General features: G+C 46.1%; 1 protein-coding gene across 1 annotated transcript; it reads right to left on the reverse strand.

Moving 5' to 3' along the window:
* Window positions 1-7: 7 nt before the first annotated feature.
* LYPLA1 (lysophospholipase 1) lies at window positions 8-27806 on the reverse strand. Its single transcript, XM_049781931.1, has 9 exons — window positions 27714-27806; window positions 26555-26586; window positions 16734-16799; window positions 13563-13610; window positions 10177-10247; window positions 6448-6521; window positions 4411-4512; window positions 2301-2477; window positions 8-361 (listed from the first exon to the last, which is right to left on the reverse strand). Exons 1-9 carry the CDS (start codon window positions 27765-27767, stop codon window positions 308-310), a joined length of 678 nt encoding a protein of 225 aa, XP_049637888.1. The 5' UTR covers window positions 27768-27806; the 3' UTR covers window positions 8-307.
* Between the last annotated feature and the right edge of the window lie 164 nt (window positions 27807-27970).

A 27970-nucleotide genomic window follows, 5' to 3' on the forward strand; every position in this document is an offset into this window, starting at 1 on the left:
AAAAATCTGAATTATACTCTCTTTATTACATTGCTGAATGACAGCTGGGAAAAGGAAGCTAGCTGCTGCTTTTATAACACTAGTAAATTCAGGGGGAGAGTATGTGAATACCTGCCTTTGAACAGGTATTTTGACTCAGCAGGTCACACATTTCCCACAAAGAGATATGGTTGCGTCTCTACCATTCATGTGTGTTTGTGAAACATTTTTAACACTGCAAACGTGACAAGTTTCGGGATGGGCTACAGGACAGGTGTGGAGTCTGTGACGCCGCCGATGTACATCCACACAAGGCCTCTGTGTGAAGTTAGTCCACAGGAGGTAGGAGTTTATCGATGAACTGTTTGATATCCATCATTTCCTATTTGAGAAACAATTCCACAAAAGAAAAATTAATTCCCTCCCAGAACGCCGTCAACTCCTCTCAATGCACAAAACACCAAGAAGTGGCAGGAGCGATGCCACTTCTCCAGATGTTCTAGAACATCTTCATGGAGCAAAACTGCACTCTAGCTTCCTGTATACAATAGCTGCTCTCTCTTAACTATATTGTGGAAACAGTCAGTGCTTTACTAGAACAAAATGATATGGAGGAAAAGATGGTAGGCACTGAGAAATGCTACTACTGGGTTGGACCATTAGTACAGGGAGACAGGTGCTTGCCTGGCCTCACTTTCTGCTGATCTGGAGAGACTGTACGTGTGGCAGGACACTTGCTTTGCACATGGTTGACTCAGGTTTGCTTCTCAGCGCTCCTATGGTCCTTCAAATCCCATCCCTAAATGCAGAGTCAGGAGGAAGCCTGAAGTACTTACTATAGGGTGTTACTTACTTCAGCAGCCAAAATGGGGACAACCTTCAGAACTATTTTAGGGCCCAGAGCAATAGTACAGCTGGTAGGGCACTTGCCTTGGAAGAGGCCAACCCAGCTTTGATTCCCAGAACCCCACAAAGTCCCCCCTTAACCTAGCCAGAAGTGATCCCTACTCAATCTTGGTGGCCCAAAAACTTTTCCCCTTTACTAAATTCTTGAACCCTCAAAAAAGTTTAAATCTGTGGTCACTACTTCTTTCTTTCCCTCCTTTGCACAATGAGCTAACGTTGACTTTTTTTTTTTTTTTTTTGGATTTTGGGCCACACCCAGTAACGCTCAGGGGTTACTCCTGGTTTGGGGGACCATATGGGACACCGGGAGATCGAACCGCGGTCCGTCCAAGGATAGCGCAGGCAAGGCAGGCACCTTACCTTTAGCGCCACCGCCCGGCCCCTAACGTTGACTTTTATTTTCTCAAACATCTTAGGTCCTGAATGGCCCATGGCTATCTGGATTCTTCCAAGCTATTTCTCCTTAACTGCTCTGAGTCCTGCCTAGGACACTGCTACATTTAGCTCCTGCCTTTTACAGAGCCAGAAGTAATCCCTGACCATCGCTCGGTACAGCTCCAAAATAAAACAAAACAAAAGTCTAGCACTTTTGGCAAAATATTACTGCCTTGAGAGAGAAAATTCACTCTTCTCATTTATTTAAAGAACATGAATAAAGTTTTATTATAACATATATCACATTCTTTTCTTCACTACTTGGCTATCTATGCTTTTCTAATAAAAAATAATCTAGTTTATTCATAAAAGGAAGTGTGTATTTGTCCCTGTTTTCTATACAATGCTTCCGTGTACTAGGAAATCACTTAGATTAAACTAATTTAATTAATTAAATCACTGTAATCATGTATTAAATTAACTTTGTTAAAAAGAGTGAATTGATTCAAATCCTGCTAACATTTGGTTCAACATGAATCTACTGATTTAAATTTAGTCCTTTAAACTAATCCTTCAAGCAGCCAAATGTTTACTTAGTTTTCAGAGCCAACAAGATAGTCCAGCAGGTAAAGCTGGACTTACCTGCTGGTTGCCTGACACACAGCCAACCCAAGCTCAATCCCTGGCACCCAAGATGGTCCCTGAGTCCTGCGAGGAGTAATCTCTAAGGGCAGAGCCAGGAGTAAGTGCTGAGCACAGCCTGTGTAGCCCCAAAACAAAAAGAAAAATTAAAAATAGCTTTCTCATAGAATGCCTCTCTCAAATACAAGCAGGAGTGGGGGAGGAGGGAAATGGGGGCATCGGTGGTGGGAAGGTTGCACTGGTGAAGAGGGTAATCTGTTTATGACTAAAACCCAACTACAATTATGTTTGTAATCATGGTGCTTAAAGATATTATAAATAAATAAATAAATAAATAAATAAATAAATAACTTTATGGCCAATGTTTTCCTTTATGACCACTGCTTCCAAACAATTACCTGAGGACACGAACTATGCATCATGCCTTCGTAAGTTTTGAAGGTCACATTGGCTGGATTTACCAACTGTTTTAGCTTTTCCACCGTCAGAGCGCCAAACTTTAGGGGAACCAAAGGGTCACTATCTCCATGGCATTGGAGAATAGAAATATCTCTATTGACACCACTGATAGGACCCTGCAAGACAGAAAACAAAAACCAGTATGATTTATTCAGATGTGCACTGTGTTTCAACCAGGCATTAGAATAGTTCGCATTGTAAATGGAATACACCATCAGTTACATTATAGGCTAGAGTAGGCCACAATCATAGAATCTTCTATCCTTCCATTTCCCACTTTACTACTCAAAACTATCGAACTATATAAACAATAGAAATATAACTGCAACTCTGTCTCATCTTGTTTTCTAATGAGCCAATCAGTTCCTTCAGGCAGAATGTATCTTGAGTTTCAGAGTATCTTGACACGAATCATTTCTTCCCATGACTTACATAAGATTGCCAATAAGCAGAAATCACTGTGTACAAGATACCAGAGTGACAAGATTTAAAGATCACTGAAAATAGAACAATTGCCCCATTTGGGGCTGGTGAGGTGGTACAGAAGCAGAGTGCTTGTCTTGCACACACAGTCAGCCCAGTTCCGATCCCTGGCATCCCATAAGGTGCCCTGAGCACTCCAGGAGTAATTCCTGAGTGTAGGGCCAGGAGTAAGCTCTGAGCATCATCGGGTGTGCCCAGAAACAGAAACAAAAATGTTCACATCTCCCCTGTTCACAATACAATATAAGCCCTCCCTTAATATCAACAGAAAGTTTTGGGGGGAGTTGGAGAGATGCTGTAGTGGGTCAGGGATTCACCTTAAAGCAGCCAACCTAGGTTTGATCCCAGCATCCCATAGAGTCCCCCGAGCACATGAGGAGTGATCCCTGTGCACAGAGCCAAGATGAAACCCCAAAACAAAACCAAAAAGATTTCTTGGAAAAAAACGACTAAGGAAAAGAACATAATGAAACCAATTTTAACTGATGAGACCCAGGTTTAGGGCTATGTAAAGACACTGTTCCTATTCAGTTCCCTTGTAACAGCAACTTTCTGTGCACAAAGAAATTGTCACCCTGTTCCTCAGGTCTAAGCATAGCTGATAGCATACAATACTCTGTTTTCATTCATTCATCTGGAAACACACTGGTCCCTCTTGGGGGTTGAGAGGCCCAGAGTCTATCCAGGCAGCTCAGGGTCCAGACTGGCCCTCTCCTCAGGAGGCCACCTGTACCCTCATTTCACTCCAGCTAGGATAGCTGAGGCATGTAGAGACGCTCACGATGTGCTCACGGTGCACACATGTGAGGAAGAAGGATATGATAAAAGGCCCAATGTTGGGGCAGGAGCGAGAGCACAGTGGTGGGGTGTTTGTATTGCATGCAGCCAACACAGAGCACACTCTGGTTCGATTCCCAGCATCCCATATGGCTCCCTGAGCCTGCCAGGAGCTATTTCTGAACACAGTGCCAGGAGTAACCCCTGAGCGCCACTGGGTGTGAACCAAAAATCAAAAAAATAAAAGAAAAAAGGCCTATGTTTTATAAATATACCAAAATATTATCTAGGGGCCAGAGCAATAGCTCAGTGGTAGGCTGTTTGCCTTGCACATAGCCGACCAAGACAGACTCGGGTTTGATCCTCAGTGTCCCATATGGTTCCCTGAGCCTGCCAGGAGCAATGTCTGAGTGCAGAACTATAAGTACCTCCTGAGTGCTGCCAGGTGTGGCCCCACCCAAAAACAAAAATAAATAAATAATAAAAACAAAATAAAATGTTATCTAATCCAGCCACTATCGTATTAGTAACACAGTAATATATTCCTTTTATACCATTCCTTGCATTCAACAGAAAGGACAGTGATGTGCAAGATAAATCCCAAAATCTAGAGGCTGAAGGGATAGTGCGGTCATTAAGGCATTTGCCTTGGACACACCTGACCCAAACTTGATCCCGACATCCCACAGGGTTCCCGAAGCCCAAGCAAGGGGAATTCCTGGTCCTGGCTGTGGCTCCCAACCCAGAGCCAACCAGAAGAGCACCCTCTCCCCGCAGCAGCTGGCGTACCTCTGGAAACGAAGACTGCAGTGGCAGCCAGCAGCTGAGGGCTGTGACTCCTGCCAGCTTCTGCTGTGTGGTCAGGGCCGTGTAAAGAGATAATGCTCCTCCCTGGAAAAGCAAACAGAGACGTCAGGCATCTCAGCTCTAAGAAGCACAACACACTGACTGTCCAGGCCCAGACTGGGCTCAGATGATCAGTCAACCAGAAGGATGACCAACTTCCTCCCCTCAGGGACACAATTCTCTAAGAAGACATAAAGATTTTCCAATCAGTGAAGACAAAACTTTGTGGCTAGTTCAGTGGTACAGTGAGAAACTGCTGTCATTATCTGAAATGGATTGAACTCTTTCTGCTCTCCGAAGACTAAGACATAAATTTTTTTTTAACTTTATTGATTGATTGGTTTTTGAGCCACACCTGGCAGTGCTCAGGGGTTACTCCTGGCTCTGCGCTCAGAAATAGCCCCTAGTAGGCTGGGGGCCCATATGAGATGCCAGGAATTTAAACAGGTCCCTCCCAGGTCAGCCACGTGCAAGGCAAACACCCTACCACTGTGCTATCTCTCTGGCCCCTAAAATATAAATTCGGGGCCAGAGAGATAGCATGGAGGTAAGGCATTTGCCTTTCATGCAGAAGGTCATTGGTTCAAATCCCCACATCCCATATGGTCCCCTGAGCATACCAGGAGTGATTTCTGAGCTTGGAGCCAGGAGTAACTCCTGAGTGCTGCCGGGTGTGACCCCAAACAAAACAAAACAAAACAAAACAAAAACAAAAAAGATATAAATTATGGGCCTGGAGAGATAGCACAGCGGCGTTTGCCTTGCAAGCAGCCAATCCAGGACCAAAGGTGGTTTATTCGAATCCAGGTGTCCCATATGGTCCCCCGAGCATGCCAGGAGTGATTTCTGAGCTTGGAGCCAGGAGTAACCCATGAGTGCTGCCGGGTGTGACCCAAAACAAAACAAAACAAAACAAAACAAACAAACAAACAAAAAAGATATAAATTAATGCAAGTTCAGCCTTCAGTACTTCAATCATTTCCCAGGGCAGAAACTGAAGAGGGACAGAGCACTCAACACGCAGCCACAAGCAACTGCATTCCCAGCAGAAAACATCTTAGGTCTGGGGGTGGAAGCCAAATGCTTTCAACTGGGACTGGAACATGGAACTCAATGACTGTTAGTCTGCTTCTTGGTATGACCAGGAAGGCAGCATGTCAGCTCAGGAACCAAGCAGGCTCTGGGCTGCAGAGGCTGAGTGTTCTCTGTGTTCCCCAATCCCTGCCTTTCAGGGGGAAAACAAAACGAAAATAACCCCCTCAAAATAATTCACTAAAGAAATAAAGAGGGCCAGAGAAATAACAATGGCTGGGGTACTAGCAACCAAACAGGGTGCCATTCCCAGAACCCCATTAGGAGCCCCTCGGTCCCACCAGGAGGGACCACTGAGAATACAGCCAGGAGCAAACCCTGACACTCCCAGGAGTGGCCCCAAAACAACCAAAAAGGCACAAAGATAGAGCAGTCCCTGGATCATCAGAGGTTGCTGCCCTTACCATCATCAGCACTTTGGGGGAGAGGGATGTGCCACCATAGCAGGAATTACACTCTAGGTCCCAACTGATTACTTAATAGGTTGATCTACAAGACACATTCTTCAAGGTGAAGGCAATCACCAAGAGCAAAAAGGCACAAAGCCAAAGAGTATTAGTTGTTAATGATTTCTAGTCTGTTCCTACTTCATTTAGCTTTAAAAATTAAGGAGTCCATCAAGATCTCATAATAAGACCGAGTGGTAACACAGCACTAGGGTGTTTGCCTTGTATGTGGCTGACCTAGGACGGACGCGGGTTCGATCCTCGGCATCCCATATCGCTCACAGAGCCCTTGAGCACAGCTGGGTATGGCCCCCCAAAACAGAAACAAAATCTCATAATAGCCTCTAAGATGAAACTTTTGTCCATAGAAAAAGCATAGAAAGCACAGCCTTCTGGGTCAATGAAATGAAGGTGAGGACCAACCCCCTGAATTTGAACTTACCTGAGAAAACCCTCCCAACACAATCCTGTGAGGAGGAATGCCATTCTTCACCTCTTGGTCGATCAGAGCTTTCACTGAAACATCAAAGTTCTATCGTGAACACTTTCAAATGCAACTTGAGTGGCACAATTTAAAATAAAATGGAAACAAAAAATCTACTAAGATGGAAATGTAGGAAAAACTTGAAACACTCCATTAAATATATGAATGACAAAGTATTATCATTATAAAACTCATATTTTGCAGTGGTCAGTTCTTATCCTGTACACTTGTTCTCCTTTCTCTTTTCAATAAACTACAAGCCTGAAGTTATTTTAAAATTCTAAGTAGGGGGGCTGGAGTGGTGGTGCAGCGGTAGGGTGCTTGCCTTGCATGCAGCTGACCCAGGACGAATCTGGTTTCGATCCCTGGCATTCCACATGGTCCCCTGAGCCTGCCAGGAGTGATTTATAAGTGCAGAGCTAGGAGTAACCCCGAGCACCACCAGGTGTGGTTCAAAAAAAACAAAATAAATAACTAAATAATGTAATATGCCCAGAGATGAGGGCCAGGAGGACTGGCTCACAATATGAAGCTCACCTTAAGGATGGGTGAGTGCAGTTAGAACACTAACAACAACTATGACTATGTTAATGAGAGAAGTAGAATGTCTGTCTCGAATACAGGCAGGGGGTGGGGGAGGAGGGAGTTGGAGGGCATTGGTGGTGGGAATGTTGCACTGGTGAGGGGTGGTGTTCTTTTTATGATTGAAACCCAACTACAAACATATTTGTAATCACGATGTTTAAATAAATATATTTTACAAATAAATACATAAAATAAAATCCTAAGTAGGGGCTGGAGTGATAGTACAATGGCTAGGGTGATTTCCACACAGCCTGTATGGTCCCCCAGAGTCCACCATGAGTGATCTCTGAAAACAGAGAAAGGAGTATAAACTCTGAGCACTGTTGGGCGTGGACCAAAACATTTCAATAAAATAAAATGTGGTAAGGCAAAATTCTTGGGAATAGAGCCAGAGAGACAGGACAGCAGAAAGGGCACTGGCTCTGCATGTGGCTTCTCCCAGTGGCACACTTGGGTCCCCAAGTGCCAGCAGTGACCCCTAAACAAGCTGGAAACTGCAAAGTAAAAAAAAATATATCTCTGAGGCCAGATAAGCAGTAGAGCGGGTAAGATGTGGCACTGGACGTGGCAGACCCGCACTACTGTTGGTTCAATCCAGGCACCACAACTGGTTGCCTGAGTGTTGTGTATGTAAATATTTTTGGGATTATTATGTTACTGACCCTATCCTAAACAAATGGGGAATCGTTGTGTATATAAATATTTTAGGGGATTATTATGTTACTGACCCTACCCAAATTGGTGATTGTGCCCTACCCTAGGGTGTGACCTGGCATTCTGCCCCCGCCCTAGGGTGGCACCTGATCACCTGATTCTGCTTCCACCATTGGGTGGTATCTGATCCCACCATTGGGTGGTACCTGATCCTGGGGGATAAAAACAAGGGTCTGTGGAAGGCGGGGGGGGGGGGGGGGGGGGGGGGGGGGGGCTTTTGGCTGGAACTGAAGCTGAGGCTTTGGACTTCAGTCTTGTCCACTGAATAAAGCTAACATTTCCACAAGCCTGACTGTCTGTGAGCTGTTTACACGCCGTTTCACCTCAGAACCATCGGCTGGACAGGGCGGCAGACGCGTGCTCTAAGCTGGAGGGGAAAGATCTCATCCTCCATCAGTCAATCTCTTCAGGGGCTGACTTGCAACACTTGAGTTCTGCCAGGTGTGAGCCCTGATCACTGCCATGTGTGGGCCCCCAAGAAAACTACATTTCCAATTTTATATTTTCTTAATTATTCCAAAAATTAAAGCCAAATTTTATTGAAACAGTGTACAGCCTTAAATATTCAGATTAAAAATCATTTTCTTTATTTAGAAATAATATTTTTTCTGACCAATTAATGTTTATTCATTATTACTGGACCTAGGCATATGGTTTAGTGATTCTGCAGATGCCTATCTGAGCTCATGTTCGGTTTTGTTGTTGTTGTTGTTTTTTGTTTTCGGGCACAACCTGCGGGCGCTCGGGGGTTACTCCTGGCTCTGCACTCAGAAGTCACTCCTAGCAGGCTCGGGGAACCACTAATGTTATTCTCAATACATAACACTATTATCATTCTGTCTTTCTTATTTCAAGTGTCCTTATGGAAGGTAAGTGATGACAACGTTCAAAACTCTGCTACCTTCTCTAGCTGCCCATAGAATAAAGTTCTAGAACTGACAGATGGAGTTTGAGAAGTCCATTTTCCTGCTATCTCAGCTCAGACCAGCTGAGCCCACGTGGACATCATGGCCACCAAGAAGACAGTGATCAGGAAAGAGAATAGTACCAGCTCCCACCTCAGATAACTACATTTTTGTTTTGTTTTGTTTTGTTTTTTTGGTTTTTGGGCCACACCCAGCAGTGCTCAGGGGTGACTCCTGGCTGTCTGCTCAAAAATAGCTCCTGGCAGGCACGGGGGACCCTATGGGACACCGGGATTCGAACCAACCACCTTTGGTGCTGGATCGGCTGCTTGCAAGGCAAACGCCGCTGTGCTATCTCTCCGGGCCCACTACATTTTTTTTTTTAATTCTTGCTTTTGGGGCCAACCCTGAGGTGCTCAAAGCTTATTCCTGGTTGTATGCTTAGGGGACCTATGTGGGGTGCTAGCGACTGAACCCAAGTTGACTGTGTGCAAGGCAAGCACTCTACTACCTTCAGTCCTCTTTCATCCACATCAATACCATTTCTGTATTAGCCAAAAGCATTTAAGAAGGGTTTCATCCACCAAATCCAAGGCCAGTTACAACAGAATCGATACCCAATCTACAACAGGCTAGACACAGAAGGGACCACTTGTACTAGCAGCCTGGGTGGCAAAGAAGGGGCGACATGGGATGCATGCTGGGAACGGGAGTAGAGGGACAACAACACTGGTGGTGGGAATGCCCCTGATTCAATGTCACTATGTATCTGAAATACTATTTTGAATGATTTGTAATCCACTTTGGTCAAAATAAAAATTATTAAAAAAAAGAAAAGAATATACAATGTCATTTCCTTGAGATTGACATTTCAATAAATATGTGAGACTAGAAAGGAAGGAAGGAAGGAAGGAAGGAAGGAAGGAAGGAAGGAAGGAAGGAAGGAAGGAAGGAAGGAAGGAAGGAAGGAAGGAAGAAGGAAGAAAGGAAGAAAGAAGAAAGAAAGAAAGAAAGAAAGAAAGAAAGAAAGAAAGAAAGAAAGAAAGAAAGAAAGAAAGAAAGAAAGAAGAAAGAAAGAAAGAAAGAAAGAAAGAAGAAAGAAAGAAAGAAAGAAAGAAAGAAAGAAAGAAAGAAAGAAAGAAAGAAAGAGAGATAAAGAAAGAAGAAAGAAAGAAAGAGAAAGAAAGAAGAAAGAAAGAAAGAAAGAAAGAAAGAAGGAAGGAAGGAAGGAAGGACGGAAGGAAGGAAGGAAGGAAGGAAGGAAGGACGGAAGGAAGAAAGAAAGGAAGGAAGAAAGAAAGGAAGGAAGAAAGAAAGAAAGAAAGAAAGAAAGAAGAAAGAAAGAAAGAAGAAAGAAGAAAGAAAGAAAAGAAAGAAAGAAAGAAAGAAAGAAAGAAAGAAAGAAAGAAAGAAAGAAAGAAAGAAAGAAAGAAAGAAAGAAAGAAAGAAGGGTTTCATCATCGTATAACTTTCCTGTAATTACCATTTTCTGCTGCCTGTTTAATTCCAGGTTCATCCTCTTGTGAATCAGGTGAAAGTCCGATAATATCAAACCTGGAAGATAAGACAAAAATCGAAAAAGAATTTTTAGTTCAAAGAACAAACTGGGAAGTCAACTCCCTCCCAATAAAAACCCCAAGGTTGGGAGAGTTATCTGGGTAAAATAAGGCGACGGGGCTTGCAAACCCATACATGTATGTGTACATGTGTCCTGCTAGGTCCTAACAGGAAGTTCCCATAACGTCAAAACTGCACATTAAAGGCACTACTGTTTGTGGACCATTGATGACCACAGCCCTAAAATATCCCAGGTTTTGTTCTCAATTCCTAACTCCTAAATAGTAGGATAAGAGATGGGAACTGGGAGAGCAAATAGATTGCTAAATAAAAAGCCAAGTGGGCCCTTGCTGGGGACTGTTTGGGCAGGCAGCCCTGCAGCCCGACTGTCCCTGTGTCTCTCACTCTCTGTGGTCAAGAGAATGAGGAACCGACAGAGTTGAAAGGACTTTTGCTGCCCCATAAGAGTACAAAGCACTGCAGTGTGCCTGCCCCACCAATAAACTACTTTATATTTGCCATGAGGCTCATAGTTTTCTGGGTTCAAAGGGCTAACCAGAAATATTCTCTGGCCTATAAGACAAAAATGAAAATGTCTAACGAGGGCAAACAATGAAAAGATCTCTGAATCTGGGGCCGGAGTGGTGGCGCAAAGGGTAGCCTAGGATAGACTGCAGTTCGATCCCCCAAGCCAGGAATGATTTCTGAGCACAGAGCCAGAAGTAACCCCTGCGTGTCACCGGGTGTGGCCCACAACCCAAAAAATTAAAAAAGAAATGTGTGAATCTGACCTTTCTTTCACATCAGCTAGACAGAGATACCAATGATAATGCCTCAGTACCTTGGGGGTGAAACATCCCCATCCGCCGTACACTCAAGGAAGAACACAGACTCAGACATCTAAGCCATTACCAGAAAGTTCCAGTTACTCGTTTTCCCTTCTACTGCATCCCAAGTCAATCCACGGAATGGAAGAATTTTCTGTCCCCATCATGCACTGCAGAGACCTGGGAACCTTCCTTTAGGCCTTTCTCCTTCCCTTCAGCTTTAGCACTTTCCATGTGATCTTCAGCAATATCAAACAGAAACTTGGGTTCTGTGTGGGGATTCCGCCAGAGTAGCAGGATGAAAGAACCAAAGGGGAAAGAGTGCCTGGACTTGTATAAGTGGCCAAGGAATTTCGGTTTTTGGGTCACACCTAGTAGTGCTCAGGGGTTCCTCCTGGATCTACACTCAAAAATCGCTCCTGGCAGGCTCAGGGGGCCATATGGGATGCCCGGATTCGAACCATCGTTCTTCTGCATGAAAGGCAAACGCCTTACCTCCATGCTCTCTCTCCGGCTCCAAGGAATTTCAATAAATAAAAATACAAGTTTAGGGACTGGAGAAACAGCTCCAGGGGCCAAGTGTTCTGAACCTGCCAGCACAGCCAGGTGTGACCAGGCCCCAAAAATAATGTAAAGGGCAGGTGAGAGTGGAAACACATAGAGAGAACAGGAAGGACCCAGGGATACATTCAAGGACAGCGTATGGGGACAAGACAAACTCAGAGATCAAGCAAAGGACCCTCGTAGGTATCACCAGGGCAGACAGGAGACACACTGGGAGGAGGCCCAAGTTCTCCAGGACTGTGAAATGGCCATAGACCTGGGGTTCTGCAAGCACCCAGGAGGGCAACAGAGGCAAGAGCTGGCAGCAGGGAAGGAATCCAGGAGCCCAAGTCATCATTTTCAGGGCAGGGCATGGCCCTGGTCAGCCAAAAGGATGCTGGGAGTTGCAGTGACAATATATTCCTTGCAGGAAGTCAGTAAGGGTTGGATCCTGGCACCAACGTGTCCTTCAGGAGTGATCTCTGAGCAGAGAGCCCAGCGTAAGCTCAGAAGCACCAGCAGGTGCATCCCCAGCTCTCTTCCAGCTGGTAGAAGGGAATGCTGGACAGGAAACAGCTTGTAGCTCCAAGGACTGAGACCAGGTACGGTTCACAGAAGAGCACACACAGGCTTTGCTGGTGTGGGGCAGCTTCCTCAGACGCCCAGTCTGGCCAAGCACTGAGAAGCCCAAGGAGGACAGTCAAGGAGAGGCTGGCCGCGGTGTGGGCGGCTGGAAGGCTGTGCACAATGCAGGGCCAGCATGGCTGGGGCATGGCAGAGGAGCAAGTATAGCTTGGGCTGGCAGAACAAGGGATAAAAAGTGAGCAAAAAGGGGCCAGAGATAGCACAGCAGTGAGGCGTTTGCCTTACATGCAGCTGACACTGGGAGGACCCGGTTCGATTCTCGGCATCCCATAGGGTCCCCCAGTCTGCCAGGGGCAATTTCTGAGTGCAGAGCCAGGAGTGACCCCTGAGTGATGCTGGGTGTGGCCCAAAAACCAATCAATCAATCAATCAATCAATCAAGCTTAAAAAAAAAAGGCGAGCAAAGGCTAGGTAAATAAAAGAAAAAAAAAAAAGACCCTAAGTTCCTACAGAAAGAAAAAGTGGCAAGAAAAAAAAACCAGAATTCCCCAAGTCAACAGTGATGGGACTCAAGGGAGTAGCCCCTCTACGTTTTCTTTCTTGTTGTTGTGTTTATGTTTTGGGGCCACACCTGGTGGTGCTCAGGGGTTACTCCGGGCTCTGCGTTCAGGAATCACTCCTGGCGGGCTCAGGGGACCATATGGGATGCCGATGATCAAACCTGGGCGGGTCGGCCATGTGCAAAGCAAGTACCCTACCTGCTGTACTATCTATCGCTCTGGCTCCATAATGTTTCTTTTTGAAGTGGTTCTGGGAGACATACCCAGCAGGGCGAGGCAGAGTTGACCAGGTGGTGCAGTGCAGTCCAGTTCTAGGTCCCTACGCAAGTTCTCCTGGGTCTAAGCTGACTGGGTCTCACAACCCTTTTCACTGCTTCCAGGCCCCACTCCCACTGGGTTCTCCACCAATTTATGCAGATCCAGATGGTCATCCCCAACTGAAGGATATAAACTTCAATACTTTCTTTGGAAGGTTAAATTGAAGAGCTAGAGAGACGGGACAGGGGTTAAGGCACTTGCCCTGCAGCCTGCTGAGCCAGCCCAGCTGAGACCCCGGAAACCACCTACAATCCTCAAAATACTACCAACGGTCACTCCCAGGGACATTGCCGGAAATAGTCCCCAGTACCACCGAAGTGTAGTCCAACACAACTCCTTCTCTCAAAAAATTGTGGTTGGATTTAAAGTTAATTATATAACTCTAGAAGAAACATTGATTATTACAGACTTACATAGAAAATTTCTTTTGATTAGAAAAACTAAAGATAAAGTTCAGAACAGAATGAATTTCTACTTACCAAGAAGGCATGACCATGTTCATATTCAGTGTTACAGGCATGACTGGCCTACATAGGAAAGAAAAGATGAATGAAATTTGAAGGAAATTGCAAAACCCCATCAGAGACAGATATCTGATCATTTGAGGCCAAAACTGCATGCTACAATTTTCACACTGGACGGCTTTCAATGAACCTATAAACTGTCCTTTACAAGGATCCTGAAAACTGACTAGCAACAGGAAAGAAGTAGGCATTCTCTTCTCCACACTCCTACGTAACAGTTTCAAATCAGTCTTGGGAAGGGAAGCTAGGCACAAGAGCAACAGGAAATGTATAAAACAGGAGATGGTCGAGAGGGACACAAGCAATAGGATGACAGAGACCCATCCTGGTTGCGTCAGATTACATACATTTCTTTTTCTAGTGTTTAGCAAGCAGCCTGCTAGTTTAAGAGGTCCCTAAGGAAGGAAGGAAAACCCACCTTTCGTCGAAGTGTCCATTCAGCTCAGCTGAAGTGTGTCAATGTAGGAAACTATCCCCTAACAACAAGAACAACAAAAAAAACCCAACCAAAGCCAGGAATATTCTCCTGGGTAAAACAGTTTAGATCTTAAGAGTATAATGTGCTGCAAATTTGCATGCAGGAAAGAAGAGACTAAATGAGGGATAAAAGGAAGTGGCAAACAGGGGCCCAGGAAAGTATAGAATAAAACATTTTAGTGTCTACTAATGTAGAGGGCAACACTAGCAAAACCAAAATAGGAAACTGTCACCTTTGCTCTGTACTTTTAGGGAGCCTGCTGATTGGTAATGCAGGATGTCCCAGCCTTATGCTCATTAATTATTCTGTTTGTTTGTTTTTTGAGCCACACCCATTTGATGCTCAGGGGTTACTCCTGGCTAAGCGCTCAGAAATCGCCCCTGGCTTGGGGGGACCATATGGGATGCCGGGGGATCAAACCACAGTCCTTCCTTGTCTAGCGCTTGCCAGACAGACACCTTACCTCTAGCGCCACCTCACCGGCCCCAACACTAATTATTCTTAATGTCCCTGTTAACTCAAATAATGGCTCACATGTAGGGACTAGGGTGGAGGAAAGAATATCAGAGTCTAGACTGTGGATGGTTGGTTGGATTTTTGAGCACACCCAGCAGTGCTCAGGGGTTACACCAGGGTTGGTGGGTTGGTTGGTTGGTTGGTTTTTGAGCACACTCAGCAGTGCTCAGGGGTTACATCAGGCTCTGATCTCAGAAATTATTCCTGCCAGGCTCGAGGGAATCATATGGGGTGCCAGGGATTGAACCCAGGTCAACCGCCTACAAAGCAAACACCTTCCCCACCAGGCTATCACTCCAGCCCCTTGTAGTCCAGACTGTGAGTCAACTCATGGCTGCTCATGTGATCCTAATGCTTGGACAGGTCCCGTGAATTTGTTTGTTTCCTTGTGTCTGTCTCTTTCTCTGCCACCAAGACCACTGGAGGTGGCTGTAGGACCAGATTAAGCAAGATGGGAAGAAGTGTGTGACATGTAAATAAAAATTTTCTGGATCACTTGAATTGACTTAGGTCTAAAAAGCAGGAAAACCATACAACTATGGCATTTCACTGCAGTCTGATTCTCAGAACACACAAGTCTACTTCAGAGAAGAGGAAGCCTTGTATGTGTCTTTGAGAATTTAGGCTTCCCTCAGCTGTGAAACTACCACTAACAATGGAGCAGAAAGTCCAAGACAATCAAGGACTCCAACAGAGAAAGAACATTTTAATTTAGCTGGGAGTATTCAGTGGTAGTTCACAAAAGTGTGGCAAACCCGGGATTTGGGGTCCAAAGGAAAGGATGTTTTGTCATCTAACCTAGACATTAATCATCTCTGCACTCTGCTCTCTGATTTATATTTGTCGACCCTACTGCTACTCCTGGGGTGGGGCCATAGTAGGAAGAATACAAATCTCACCGACCTCAGTCATTCTTTAGCCTGAAATCCACCATCTTCCTGAGTCGTTGAGTATGGTTGTGTCTACTGACTTCTTGTTGGCATCCACAAATACTCTCATAATTTGAAATCTAACTCTATCAAAATCCAAACTCTGGGACTGGAGAGATAGCACAGCATTAGGGCGTTTGCCTTGCATGTGGCTGACCTGGGAGAGACCTGGTTTGGTTCCTGGCTTCCCATATATGACCCAGCCTGCCAGGGACAATTTCTGAGTGCAAAGCCAGGAGAAACCTCTGAGTGCCACTGGGCGTGGTCCAAAAATCAATCAATCAATCAATCAATCAATCAAGTTAAAGAAAAGAATCCAAACTGAGCACATTCTATGATCTATCCTTTTGCCTCTCCACAAAGCCTTGGTATATCCCCAACACGCTCAAGGCTTCTCACAAACCTGACAATTGAGTGTCTCCTGAGAATTTCACAGATATTTGCCTATTTCCAAGACTTCTGGAAATGGAGCTGTGAGAGTACAGCAGGAAGGGGGCTTGCCTTGCTTGCAGCCAATCCAGGTTCGGTCCCCAGCATCCCATATCCTACAGATCCCTGAGCATTGCCAGGAGTTGCAGAGTGCAGAGCCAGAGGTAAACCCCAAGCACTTATGGGTGTGGCCCTCCAAAAATATTAATATTAAAATGAAATAACAGAACAAAGACTTTTCATGAATCTGAGTTGAATATCAAAGTATGTTATTTTAAATTTCTCAACAAAGAATAAAAACATTGAACATGACCAAGATGCCATTATAGATTAAAAGAGCTTATTAACCTTTCTTTATAATCAAATGCATTTCTGGGGAAATGAAACCATCCTAATTCCTTCTTCCTTCCTTCCTCCCTCCCTCCCTCCTTCTTTCCCTCCCTCCCTCCCTCCCTCCCTCCCTCCCTCCCTCCCTTCCTTCCTTCCTTCCTTCCTTCCTTCCTTCCTTCCTTCTTCCTTTCTCTCTCTGTCTCTGTCTCTGTCTCTCTTCTCCTTTTTTTTTTTTGGTGCCACTTAGCAGCACTCAGGGATTACTCCTGGCTCTGTGCTCAGAAATCACTCCTGGTAGGCTAGGGAAACCAAATGGGATGCCAAGAATCAAGCCTAGATCAGAGGCAAGGTAAATGCCCTACCACTGTGGTTTCAGTCTTCCCCCATTCTAATTATTTCCATCTAGATTCCACATCCCAAGTCTGAAAAATTGCAGATACTTACGCATGTGGGCAGATATATTTGATGTGGGCACTTCGGATGCTTGCAAAGGCTTCTGCCCAGCCATGCCTGAGTGAGAAATGATTTGACTGTTATAAGGTATTTTTTTATTTCTCATAGTAAGACAGCGACATTTCAAAATATCTTCCAGGATAAACGTGTTCAATGGAGCACAGGGGCTAAGGTGCTTGTCTTGCATGTGTCTGACCTGGCACTACAGATGATCCTTTAACACTGCTAGGAATCATCCTTTATATATACCATAAGTCCTGAGTATTACCAGTGTGGCCCAAAAGCTAACTAAAAATCTAGGAGGCACTCAAAAGGTTAAATATTAAGTTTTCATAAGAGCTAGCAATTCTGGGCCAGAGCAGTGGCACTAGAGGTAAGGTGTTTGCCTTGTAAGCGCTAGCCTAGGACAGATCATGGTTCAATCCCCTGGCATCCCATATAGTCCCCCCCCACCAAGCCAGGGGTGATTTCTGAGCACATAGCCAGGAGTAACTCCTGAGCGACACCGGATGTGACCCAAAAACCAAAAACCAAACAAAAAATAAAAGAGCTAGCAATTCTGTTTCTAGGCTCCAGACAAGGGAACTTAAACCTCTACGCAAGATACTCAGTGGTAAGTAAGGAACAATCCACATGCCCACCATGGGGTAGGTAAATAAAATGTGGCATACATCTACATCAAGGTGTCTGACTGACAATGAGAAGGGATTAAACATTGATATATACTCCACATGGATGAGAAGTTGGACATGGAACCCCAAACAACAGGAACCATTAGAAGATTCAAAGTGGGGGCCGGAGAGAGCACAGTGATAAGGCGTTTGCCTTGCACACAGCCAATCCAGGATGGATGGTGGTTCGAATCCTCGCATCCCATATGGTCCCCCGAGCCTGTCAGGAGCAATTTCTGAGCACAGAGCCAGGAGTAACACTGAGTGTTGCCAAGTGAGACCCAAAAAACAAATAAAACTAAAAAAAGAAAAAAAAGAAGGTTCAGAGGGCTGGAGCTCATGTGCTAGACCTGAGCTCCACCCCAAGCACCACCCAGCACTGCCGGGGTCCCACAGAAACTCCTGCCAACACCACATTCAGTGGACTAGCCCAAAGTGTGTGGCCTCCAACCAAAATAAGCAAGCACACAACAAAGAGTTCAGGATAAGTGAGTGATCATTAGCTTCCTAGATGCAAGCCAGGGGTGAGGGTTTGGTGATGATGAAGGGACTTGGGGGAAGGAAGGAGGTCTTCTTGGTTTTTTTTTAAGTTAGAAACTTGCGAATACAGGGGCCGGAGAGATGGCATGAAGGTAAGGCGTTTACCTTTCATGCAGAAGGTCATCGGTTCGAATTCCGGCGTCCCATATGGTCCCCCGTGCCTGCCAGGAGCAGTTTCTGAGCACAGAGCCAGGAAAACCCCTGAGCACAGCCGGGTGTGACCCAAAAACCACAAAAACCACAAAAAAAAAAAAAAAAAAAAAAACTTGCGAATACACAGTCTTGTGAATAAACTGAAGTGTCTACTTCAAGAAGATGAACTGTGTGGTCCATAAATCTTATCTCAGATTGATACTGCCAACTGCTTCACATTGTTGACATGACAGCCAAGGGCAACACATATAACCAGGAGACAAGATCAGGAAGGAAAGCCAACAGGGGGACAGGAGGGACAGGTGGGAGAGATGGGATGCCTGAGACAGGTTGGCAGCTGAGACCCGTAGGAGAGGTGGGAAGGTGGCCAAGCAGGAAAGGCCCTGGGGGACTTCAATTTCTTTCACTTGGGATCCCTTTTGTGCAAAAAATTTTTATACAATCCATTGGATATATAACACATGTAGATAAATCAAACTCTTACTGAATACAAATGAGAAAGAAATCTATATTGGGGCCGGAGAGATAGCATGGAGGTAAGGCGTTTGCCTTGCATGCAGAGCACGGTGGTTCAAATCCCGGCATCCCATATGGTCCCCCGAGCATGCCAGGAGTAATTTCTGAGCATAGAGCCAGGAGTGAGCCCTGAGCACTGCCGGGTGTGACCCAAAAACAAAACAAAACAAACAAACAAAAAAACGAAATCTACGTTAAAAGGTCCTTCTCATTCAGTTACACAGTTGCGTCTGTATGGGACTGCAATCTCCAGTTAAAGAGGCGACAGACAGTGACAGTGCTGGAGTAATGCTGTTCTCCTGGCCTGGGCTGCTGTGGAAGTGTCACTGTCGAAAGACAGTGAAAAGAATGAGAGAAAAACCAGCATGAGGGACAAAGCGATGGTGTAGTGGTAGGGCATTTGCCTTGCATGCGGCTGACCCAGGATGGACCTGGGTTCAATCCTCCGGTTCCCATATGGTCCCCCAAGCCAGGAGCAGTCTCCGAGCACAGAGCCAAGAATAACCCCTGAGCATCACTGGGTGTAGCCCTAAAACCAAACAAAAACAAAAAACCTTGAATGAAAAAGACTCACAGACTGAGTTTTTAACTACTCTAGATGATGCTCAGGGCTTACTTCCCTGTACTCAGGAATTACTCCTGGTTTGGAGGTCGTTTGGGGCGCTGGGGATCATACCTGGGTTGGCTGCATTCAAGTCAAATGCCCTGCCCACTTCCCCAAACATTCAAATTTTGAATTCTATCCAAACACAACTTCCCAAATCTAATGTGAAGAAAAGCTCATGCCTAAGTCTAGATTCTGAGGTTGAGTCCATCTGACTTAGAACTCACATCTGAAGGAAGCAGTTAAGAGGCCTAGATCACATGGCCCGGGTTTGATGCCCATTACGCCCCGGGTTTGATGCCCAGCACCCCCAGGAATAACTCCCTCCAGCATCAAACCAGCTGTACCACAGAGCACTGCCAGATGCACTCCAAAACCACAGAAAGGAAAGCAAAGAGCCAGAGCAACAAGACAGTGGGTTGCCCTGCACAGCAACCGACCAGGGTTAGATCCTTGGCATCCCACATAGACCCCTGAACACCGCCAAGAGTAATTCCTGAGTGCAAAGCCTGGTGAGTACTGTTGGTTGTGACCAAAAAAGAAGCAACACACTTTCTATTTGCTATTTTCAGTAAAATTGGAACAATATTCCACAATGCTATGTAGTTAGCTATTCAAATTACATCCTTGCATTTCAACGTATCTCATCACAATGATACCTGGAATCAAACACACTCAGACCAAACATAAACTAAGCACACTCGGTGCTACACTCAAAAACCTAAAGCACAACGCAGCATCCAAAACAGAAACTATTCTCTCCCCTGTAAAGGATGACACACACAGCTATATCTGAAGGAGCACTTTCCATGGGCACACTGCCAACCCTATTCTGCTTCCGTTTCAGTTTCCATTTAAGAGTGTTTTTATTAGGTTTTCTATTTGCGCTAATAGCACCAGGGTTAACTACACTTTAAACATTCAAGGCTTCATTTTAGATAATTACAGCTTGGGAATGCACATTAAGGAAAATGAACACAAAACACAGGTTTCTAGCTATTTAAGCTTAAAATAGTACACATTCAATTATGTGGCTCAAAACATTACTATTCATAATAAAATCCTGACTTACTATAGATGACTAATGTGACTACAGCCTTTCTCTCTCAGACTCTATAATGTTAAATCACTTCACAAAGTGTTCAAAGAAAAGACTAAAGATAGTGGTACCAAAGGCTCATGAAAAAGATGCTCCATGTCACTAATCATCAGGGAGATGCAAATCAAAACAACAATGTGGTACCATCTCACATCACATCACAAAGAACAAGAACAACCAGTGTGTTTATACTGTGTTAATATAAACACACTAACCATGAATAACTAACTGTTATGCTTGTTCTTTTACAAGTACCAAATGTTACACTTAAAAAACAGAAAAAGAACAACCAGTGCTGGCGTGGATGCGGGAGAAATGAACTCTCATTCACAGCTGGTGGGAATGCCCTCTAGTCCAGCCTTTATGGAAAACAATATGGAGATTCCTCAAAAAAATGGAAATTGAGCTTCCATATGATCCAGCTATACCACTCCTAGGGTTATACCCTACGAAAACAAGAACGAAATACAAAAATCCCTTCCTCACATCTATATTCCTGGCAGAGCTATTTAAAATAAACAGACTCTGGAAGCAATGAAGATGCCCTTCAACAGATGAATGGCTAAAAAAACTGTGGTACACATACACAATGGAATATTAGGCAGTCATCTGGAGAAATGAAGTCATGAAATTTTCCTATACATGGATGTACATGGAAACTATTATGCTGGGGCCGGGCGGTGGCGCAAGAAGTAAGGTGCCTGCCTTGCCTGCGCTAGCCTTGGACGGACCGCGGTTCGATCCCCCGGTTTCCCATATGGTCCCCCAAGCCAGGAGCAACTTCTGAGCGCATAGCCAGGAGTAACCCCTGAGCGTCAACGGGTGTGGCCCAAAAACCAAAAAAAAAAAAAAAAAAAAAAGGAAACTATTATGCTGAATGAAATAAGTCATAGGGAGAGAGATAGACACAGAATCGTCTCACTCATCTATGGGATTAAAGAAAAATAAAAGACAGTATGTTAATAATATCCAGAGACAATAGAGATGTGGGCTAGAAGGACCGGTCCATCATATGAAGCTTATTACAAAGAGTCATGAGTTTATTTAGAGAAATAATCACACTAACAATTATCATAACAATGTTAATGAGTGAAAGAAATAGAATGCCTGTCTCGAATACAGGCAGGAGTGGGAGAGGAGGAATATGGGGGACACTGGAGGTGAGAAGGTTGCACTGGTGAAACGGGGTGTTCTTTTTTATGACTGAAACCCAACTACTAACATGTTGGTAATCATGGTGCTTAGATAAAGCATATTATTAGGGGCCAGAACGAGAGCACAGCGATAGGGCATTTGCCTTGCACACGACCTACTTGAGACAGACCTGGGTTAGATCCCCAACATCCCATGTGCTATGTCCTAAGATGTGCTGCTAGTCTTTTCTGTTTTGGTTTTGGGCCACACCCAGGGGTGCTTAGGGCTTATGCCTGGCTCTTCACTCAGAAATCACTCCAAGTAGATTTGGGGAACCATCTGGGGTTCAGGTGATTGAATCAAGGTTGGCCATAATCAAGGCAAATGCCCTACTCACTGTACTATCACACTTGCCTCTGAGTGTCGCCGGATATGACCTAAAAATCAAAACCAACCAACCAAACAAAAAACACCTTCTTTCTGGGCCACACATGACTCTGCTCAAGTGCTATTCCTGGCTCAGCTTGGGGGACCATATGAGGTGCCAGGGAGGCAACCCAGGTCAGCTTCATGCAAAGCAAATGTACGTACTTTATGATTATTTCTGGCTCAAGAGTTGCATTTCATTATATACAACAACCTGAAAATTAAGGAAATTTTAACGAAACATCCAAACCAGGTAAAGCCGGAGCTAGGAAAGTCCATTTTTAAGTGACTAGAAAAGGTTCCAGTCTTTCCACACCAGGTGTGGCTCGTCTCCAGCTGGCACTGGGCCTACTCAGGCACAGGAGGCAAAGCCACATCCTCCTCTCTGGTTCTCAGCAGCCTCCGCACCAACCTGTGCCATGGAAACCAACCTAGGCCACAGCTCCCAACTGCCCTGCCACTCCAGCTTTGTTATAAAACATTTGTTATATTGACTGTCTTGTTACTGTATTTCCTAGATACTTAGAAAAAAATCTAGTTGGCAACACCACAGGCTGAGGAGTGGGTCAAACTTTATGAAAATAACAACAACAACAACAACAACAAAACTACAATCCTCACAATGAATGCACATCTAGTACCATGGGCATCATCTCTGAAATGCAAGAATGATAGGAAATGACCCAAAAGAATTGGGAGTAACAGTATAGTGAATAAGGAAGGGGGGCTTGCCTGGCATGTGGCCAACCAGGTTTGGGTTTTTTTTTTGGGGGGGGGTCACACCCGGCAGCGCTCAGGGATTCCTCTTCGCTCAGAAATAGATCCTGGCAGGCTCAGGAGACCATGTGGGATGCCAGGATTCGAAATACCATCCTTCTGCGACTAAGACAAACGCCCTACTGCTGTGCTATCTCTCCGGCCTGCCAGGTTTGACCACTAATACCCATATGGTCTCCTGAGCCCACTGGAAGTGATCTCTGAGTACAGAGCCAGGAATAAGCCATGAGAATTGTTGAGTATGGCTCAATAAACAAACCAAACAAAAATTTTACTTGGGGAGGCAAGGAACAGTATACTACCCCCCAAACCAGCCAGCATCACTTCAGTTGGCATCTAAAAAGAACAGAGACCCCAGGACCCAAGCTGCCTCCCAGTGTACCCCAGCTGGAGCTGCCAAGAAAGAGACTTAACGGGCCAGAGCGGTGGCGTAAGTGGTAAGGCGTCTGCCTTGCCGGCGCTCGCCTAGGATGAACTGCAGTTTGATCCCCAGGTATCCCATATAGTCCCCTATGCCAGGAAAGATTTCTGAGCACATAGCCAGGAGTAACCCCTGAGCATCACCGGGTGTGGTTCAAAAACCAAAAAATAAATAAGAAAGAGACTAGAAAAGCCCTGGCAGCAGCAGAGCTGCCAATCCCGGCACTCATACAAGATCACTCTACTCCCATCCTGACAAACATATGTTCCTCATGTGTTGGGTCTCCATAGGACTCACAAAACTGCCATTTCTCCTACAGGTGGGTCCTGAATTTTGGTGTGGAGGAAAAATAGAGTCTGCAAACAGCCTATAATCGGATTTCCCTTGGGGCACTGGTCTCTTCAGTCAGGGAACCTGACTAAGGTAAGCCACTGATGTCACACATGGCTCCAAGGTCCTGGCAGGTTAGATCCCAGTTGGAGCAGAACCAGGAACTGACAAGTCTCCCCAGTGAGGAGGAGTTTCAAGGTCCACCTAGGATTAGGTGGGGTCAGGGCTGGGGTTGGGGGTTGTAATATATATAATAAGGTCTGCACACCTCACAGCTGGGCGAGACAGCTTCCTTATCTTGATTCTTTTGCTTTAGGGCCACACCTGACAGTGCTCAGGGCTTATTCCAGGCTTTGCACTGAGGAACTATAGCTGTAGAGGCCCAGTGAATCATTCAGAGTGTCCAGAACAGGTCAGCCATATGCAAGATAAGCGTCCTCCACAGAGGTCTGCTCCATAACTGAACCTTTTGGACTCTGAGGCACTTGAGACTTGTTATTTTTGTCTGACTGGGAGAAAAAGGCCCATGTCTGAACAGTCAGTTTGGGCCCTAAAAAAAGTTTAGGTGCAAAAGTTTCTTTGTGGACCCCCTAAAGCTTGATTCCACAGATCAAAAAGCAAAAAATTAAAAAAAAATATAAGAGAAAGAGAGAGAGAGATATTAAAAATATCAAGAGCATCCACAATACCTTGATATTAGGCAAATTATAATTTCAGGGGCTTCAGCAGCATTAGTATAGCGGGGACAGCGCTTGCCTTGTATGGGATTCTATATGGTCCCCTAAGCCCACCAAGAATAATCACTGAGGGCAGAGTAAGGAGTAAGGAGCAACCTGAGCACCCAAAATAAAAAAAAAACTGGGGCCGGACTGATAGCACAGGGGTTAAGGAGTTGGCCAACCTCGGTTGGATTCCTGGCATCTTATATGGTCCCTAGAGCCTGACAAGAGAGATTTCAGAGAGTAGAGCCAGGAGTATCCCCTGACTGCCACCAGGCTCAAAATCCAAAGCAAAACAAAACAAATTAAATGTTTAGAACCATAGCTGGAGCGATTGCACAGTGGGTAGGACATTTGCCTTGCAGACGGCTGACCCGGGTTTGTTCCCCACCATCCGTTATGGTGCCCTGAGTCTGCCAGGAGTGATTCCTGGGTGCAGAGCCAGAAGCTCTGAGCTCTGAGCTTTGCGGGGTGTGACCCCAAAACAAAAACAACAGAAAATCTTTGGGACCAGAAAGAGTATAGCATTAAAAGTAAAAGATTTACTTTCAGGGGCCAGAGAGATAGCACGGCGATAGGGCATTTGCCTTGCATGTGGACAACCCAGAAGGAACTCGGTTCAAACCCTAGCATGCCATATGGTCCCCAAGCGTGCCAAGAGCGATTTATGAGTGCAGAGCAGGAGTAACCCCTGAGTGCCTCTGGGTGTGGCCCAGAAACCAATCAATCAATCAATCAATCAACCAATGAAGTTTAAAAAAGGAAAAATGGGGGCCGGGAAGGTGGCGCTAGAGGTAAGGTGTCTGCCTTACAAGCGCTAGCCAAGGAACGGACCGCAGTTCGACCCCCCGGCGTCCCATAGGGTCCCCCCAAGCCAGGGGCGATTTCTGAGCACATAGCCAGGAGTAACCCCTGAGCGTCAAACGGGTGTGGCCCAAAAACAAAAACAAAAACAAAAACAAAAACAAAAAAAAAAGATTTACTTTCAGGAACTAATTTGACAAGAGCTGGGGAGATTCAGAACTCAGAAGGGTGAGCACACGCTTTGCAGCCCTGAGGACTAGGTTCCACCCTGGCACCACACGGTTGATCCCGGGCATGGCTTGGATAGATCCCTGACCATGGGGTTGGGAGTAGCCCCCAGTACCCAGTGGGGACACCCTCCAAAATATGAATCTAGCTAAAGGATGCCATGTAAGGAAGTCTTAGCTTCTTGGCTACTCCATAAAAATTTTATCTTCATTTTTCCTCCTATTCTGAAATTTTATAACCGTGTTCATCATTTATCTAAGTTTCATAAAGATGATCATTGATTTGAATTATTTTAAAAAATAGTCCTGATTTTTGAAAAGCCCTACAATCAGTACACTGATGGTAGCCTCTCAATAAATCTTGGAGCTGTCCCCACCCCTTCAATCAATTAATTTTTTTCTTTTCTTTAAAAGAAGTTAGCTCATGCAGAAAGCTGTATGCAACGCGTTGCTATTATTATTATTATTATTATAAATCAAAAAGGGCTATTTCTTCTCAAGCTTGCCTGAAAGCTTGGAAGCCACACGTGGTCATGCTCAGGGCTGAGTCGTGGCAAGACCATGTGGGATGCCCCAGCCTAGACAAGGTCAGTCTCATGCAAGGCAAGTTCCTTTTCTGCTGGCACCCTACAATTTTTGTTTTGTTTTGCTTTATTTTGTTTTGGGTCACACAGGCAGTACTCAGGGGTTCCTCCTGACTCTACGCTCAGAAATCACTCCTGGCAGGCTCGGGGGACTCTATGGGATGCTGGGATTCGAACCACCGTCTTTCTGCATGCAAAGCAAATGCCTGATCTCCATGCTATCTCTCTGGCCCCGAGCACCCTAAAATTTTAACTACCTGCGATGTTATAAAAAGTGTGCACCGTTTCTACAGATTCATCGCTGGATTTCAATGCCGCTCAAAAAGTTTTGCCACTTTCCTATGGTTCAGACACAGAGCTGAAGCAAAATGATAAATTCAAGCTAAAGAAGGGACTTCGGGTCCGGCACGGTGACGCTAGAGGTAAGGTGCCTGCCTTGCCTGCGCTAGCCTTGGGTGGACTGCGGTTCGATCCCCTGGTGTCCCATATGGTCCCCCAAGCCAGGAGCGACTTCTGAGCGTGTAGCCAGGAGTAACCCCTGAGCATCACCGGGTGTGGCCCAAAAACCAAAAAAAAAAAAAAAAAAAAAGAAGGGACTTTTCTGGCTTTGTCCTTTCCCACCAAGAAGAGGTCATCTCATATTACGCGAGGGGCTGTCCAAAATATCACAGCAACCTTTTATTAGAGCCATAGGTGTGGCACCTTCATCACTATTGAATGATGGGTTGTGCACTGCACAATCCCCAGAGAGGGGACACCAGTCCGAGGGTCTCTGCCAACACGCCCCCTGGACCATAAGGTACCTACCCTGTGTCTCCCAGTCCGTGGAGGAAAATCACCTGCAAGAGAAGAGGAAGAGGGCAGGTTCATCTATCAGCGTGGCCCCAACAGACGGCCCCAAATAGTGACACCCTGCGACCTTGGCTGGAGCAAAGGCCAGCCTTGCAAAACAGCCTTTTGGTGGCCGTTGGGAGGCTGCAGACAGGCGCAGGAGCTGGGTGGGCTGCAGCGCCTGGTATCCAGTCCAGTTGGGCCCAGTCATACCCTCCTCCCGCAGGCCCCATGAGCTCGGGGAACGAAATTTGGGGTCCACACCCCCTCATTTAAAAAGGAAGATATCGCACGCACGTGGACACACACACACACACACACACACACACACAGCAGTTTGGGTTCCACATTTACTAATTTAAAAGGAAAGAGCATCCGCACACAAACTATACACAAAATCCCAGTTACACCCCCACAAGAAACACAAAATCATGAACATGCACACCCCTATACCAAACAGAAAAGCACACACACACACACACACATACACCCCCAAAACACAAAATCACAGGCACACAGTTACCCCAAACCAAACAGAAAATCACAGGGACACACACACAAACAAAACACAAAATCATAGACATAGCCACCCCCGAAATACAGAAAATGAGAGCCACACACAGCCACCCCAAACACACAAAATCACAGATACACACCTCAAATCCATAAAGTCACAGGGACACACAGGTCCCCCAAAACACAAAACCACAGACACACACAACAAAACGCAAAATCACAGATCCACACGGCCACACAGACAGCCCAACTACGCAAAGTCACAGTCACACGCACGTCCCCCGAACACAAAGTCGCACACACGCACATACAGCTGCCCGACCCAAAGCGCAGAAGGGACACAACCAGGCACCGAGGCAGCCCGGGCTCCCCAGACTCCGGATCCTCCTGCGGGCGCAAGGCCGCTCCAACTTTGTGGGGGACCCAGGGCGCCCAGAGGGGAGCGGGGGAGAGAGGCCGCAAAGCCCCGAAAGGGCCGCGGGGAGTCGCTGGAGACGCCGAGCCGAGCCGAGCGGCAGACGGGCGGACGGACGGACGGACGGAAGGACAGACGGACAGACGGACGGACAGGCAGACAGACAAGCGGACAGACGGACGGACGGGCGGAGCCGCCACTCACCGCGGCCGTGGCCTTGCGGGCGGCCGGCACGACGGCGGGGAGCGGCGCCGCCATGCTCCGGGCTGTCGGGTCGGGCCGGGCCGGGTCGGGTCGGGTCGGGTCGGGCCGGGCTTCCGAACCGGACGCGCCACGCAGGGCTCCGCGCTCCGCCCCCGGCCCGCCCGCCCGAGGCTCCACCCGCCGCCCGGTCCCGTCCGGCCCGCCCGCCCCGGCCCTGGGGAGCGCCGCGCCCGGTCCCGCCGTCCCTGGGCAGCGCC

This window comes from Suncus etruscus, chromosome 10, assembly GCF_024139225.1.
Source record: "Suncus etruscus isolate mSunEtr1 chromosome 10, mSunEtr1.pri.cur, whole genome shotgun sequence".
NCBI lineage: Eukaryota > Metazoa > Chordata > Mammalia > Eulipotyphla > Soricidae > Suncus > Suncus etruscus.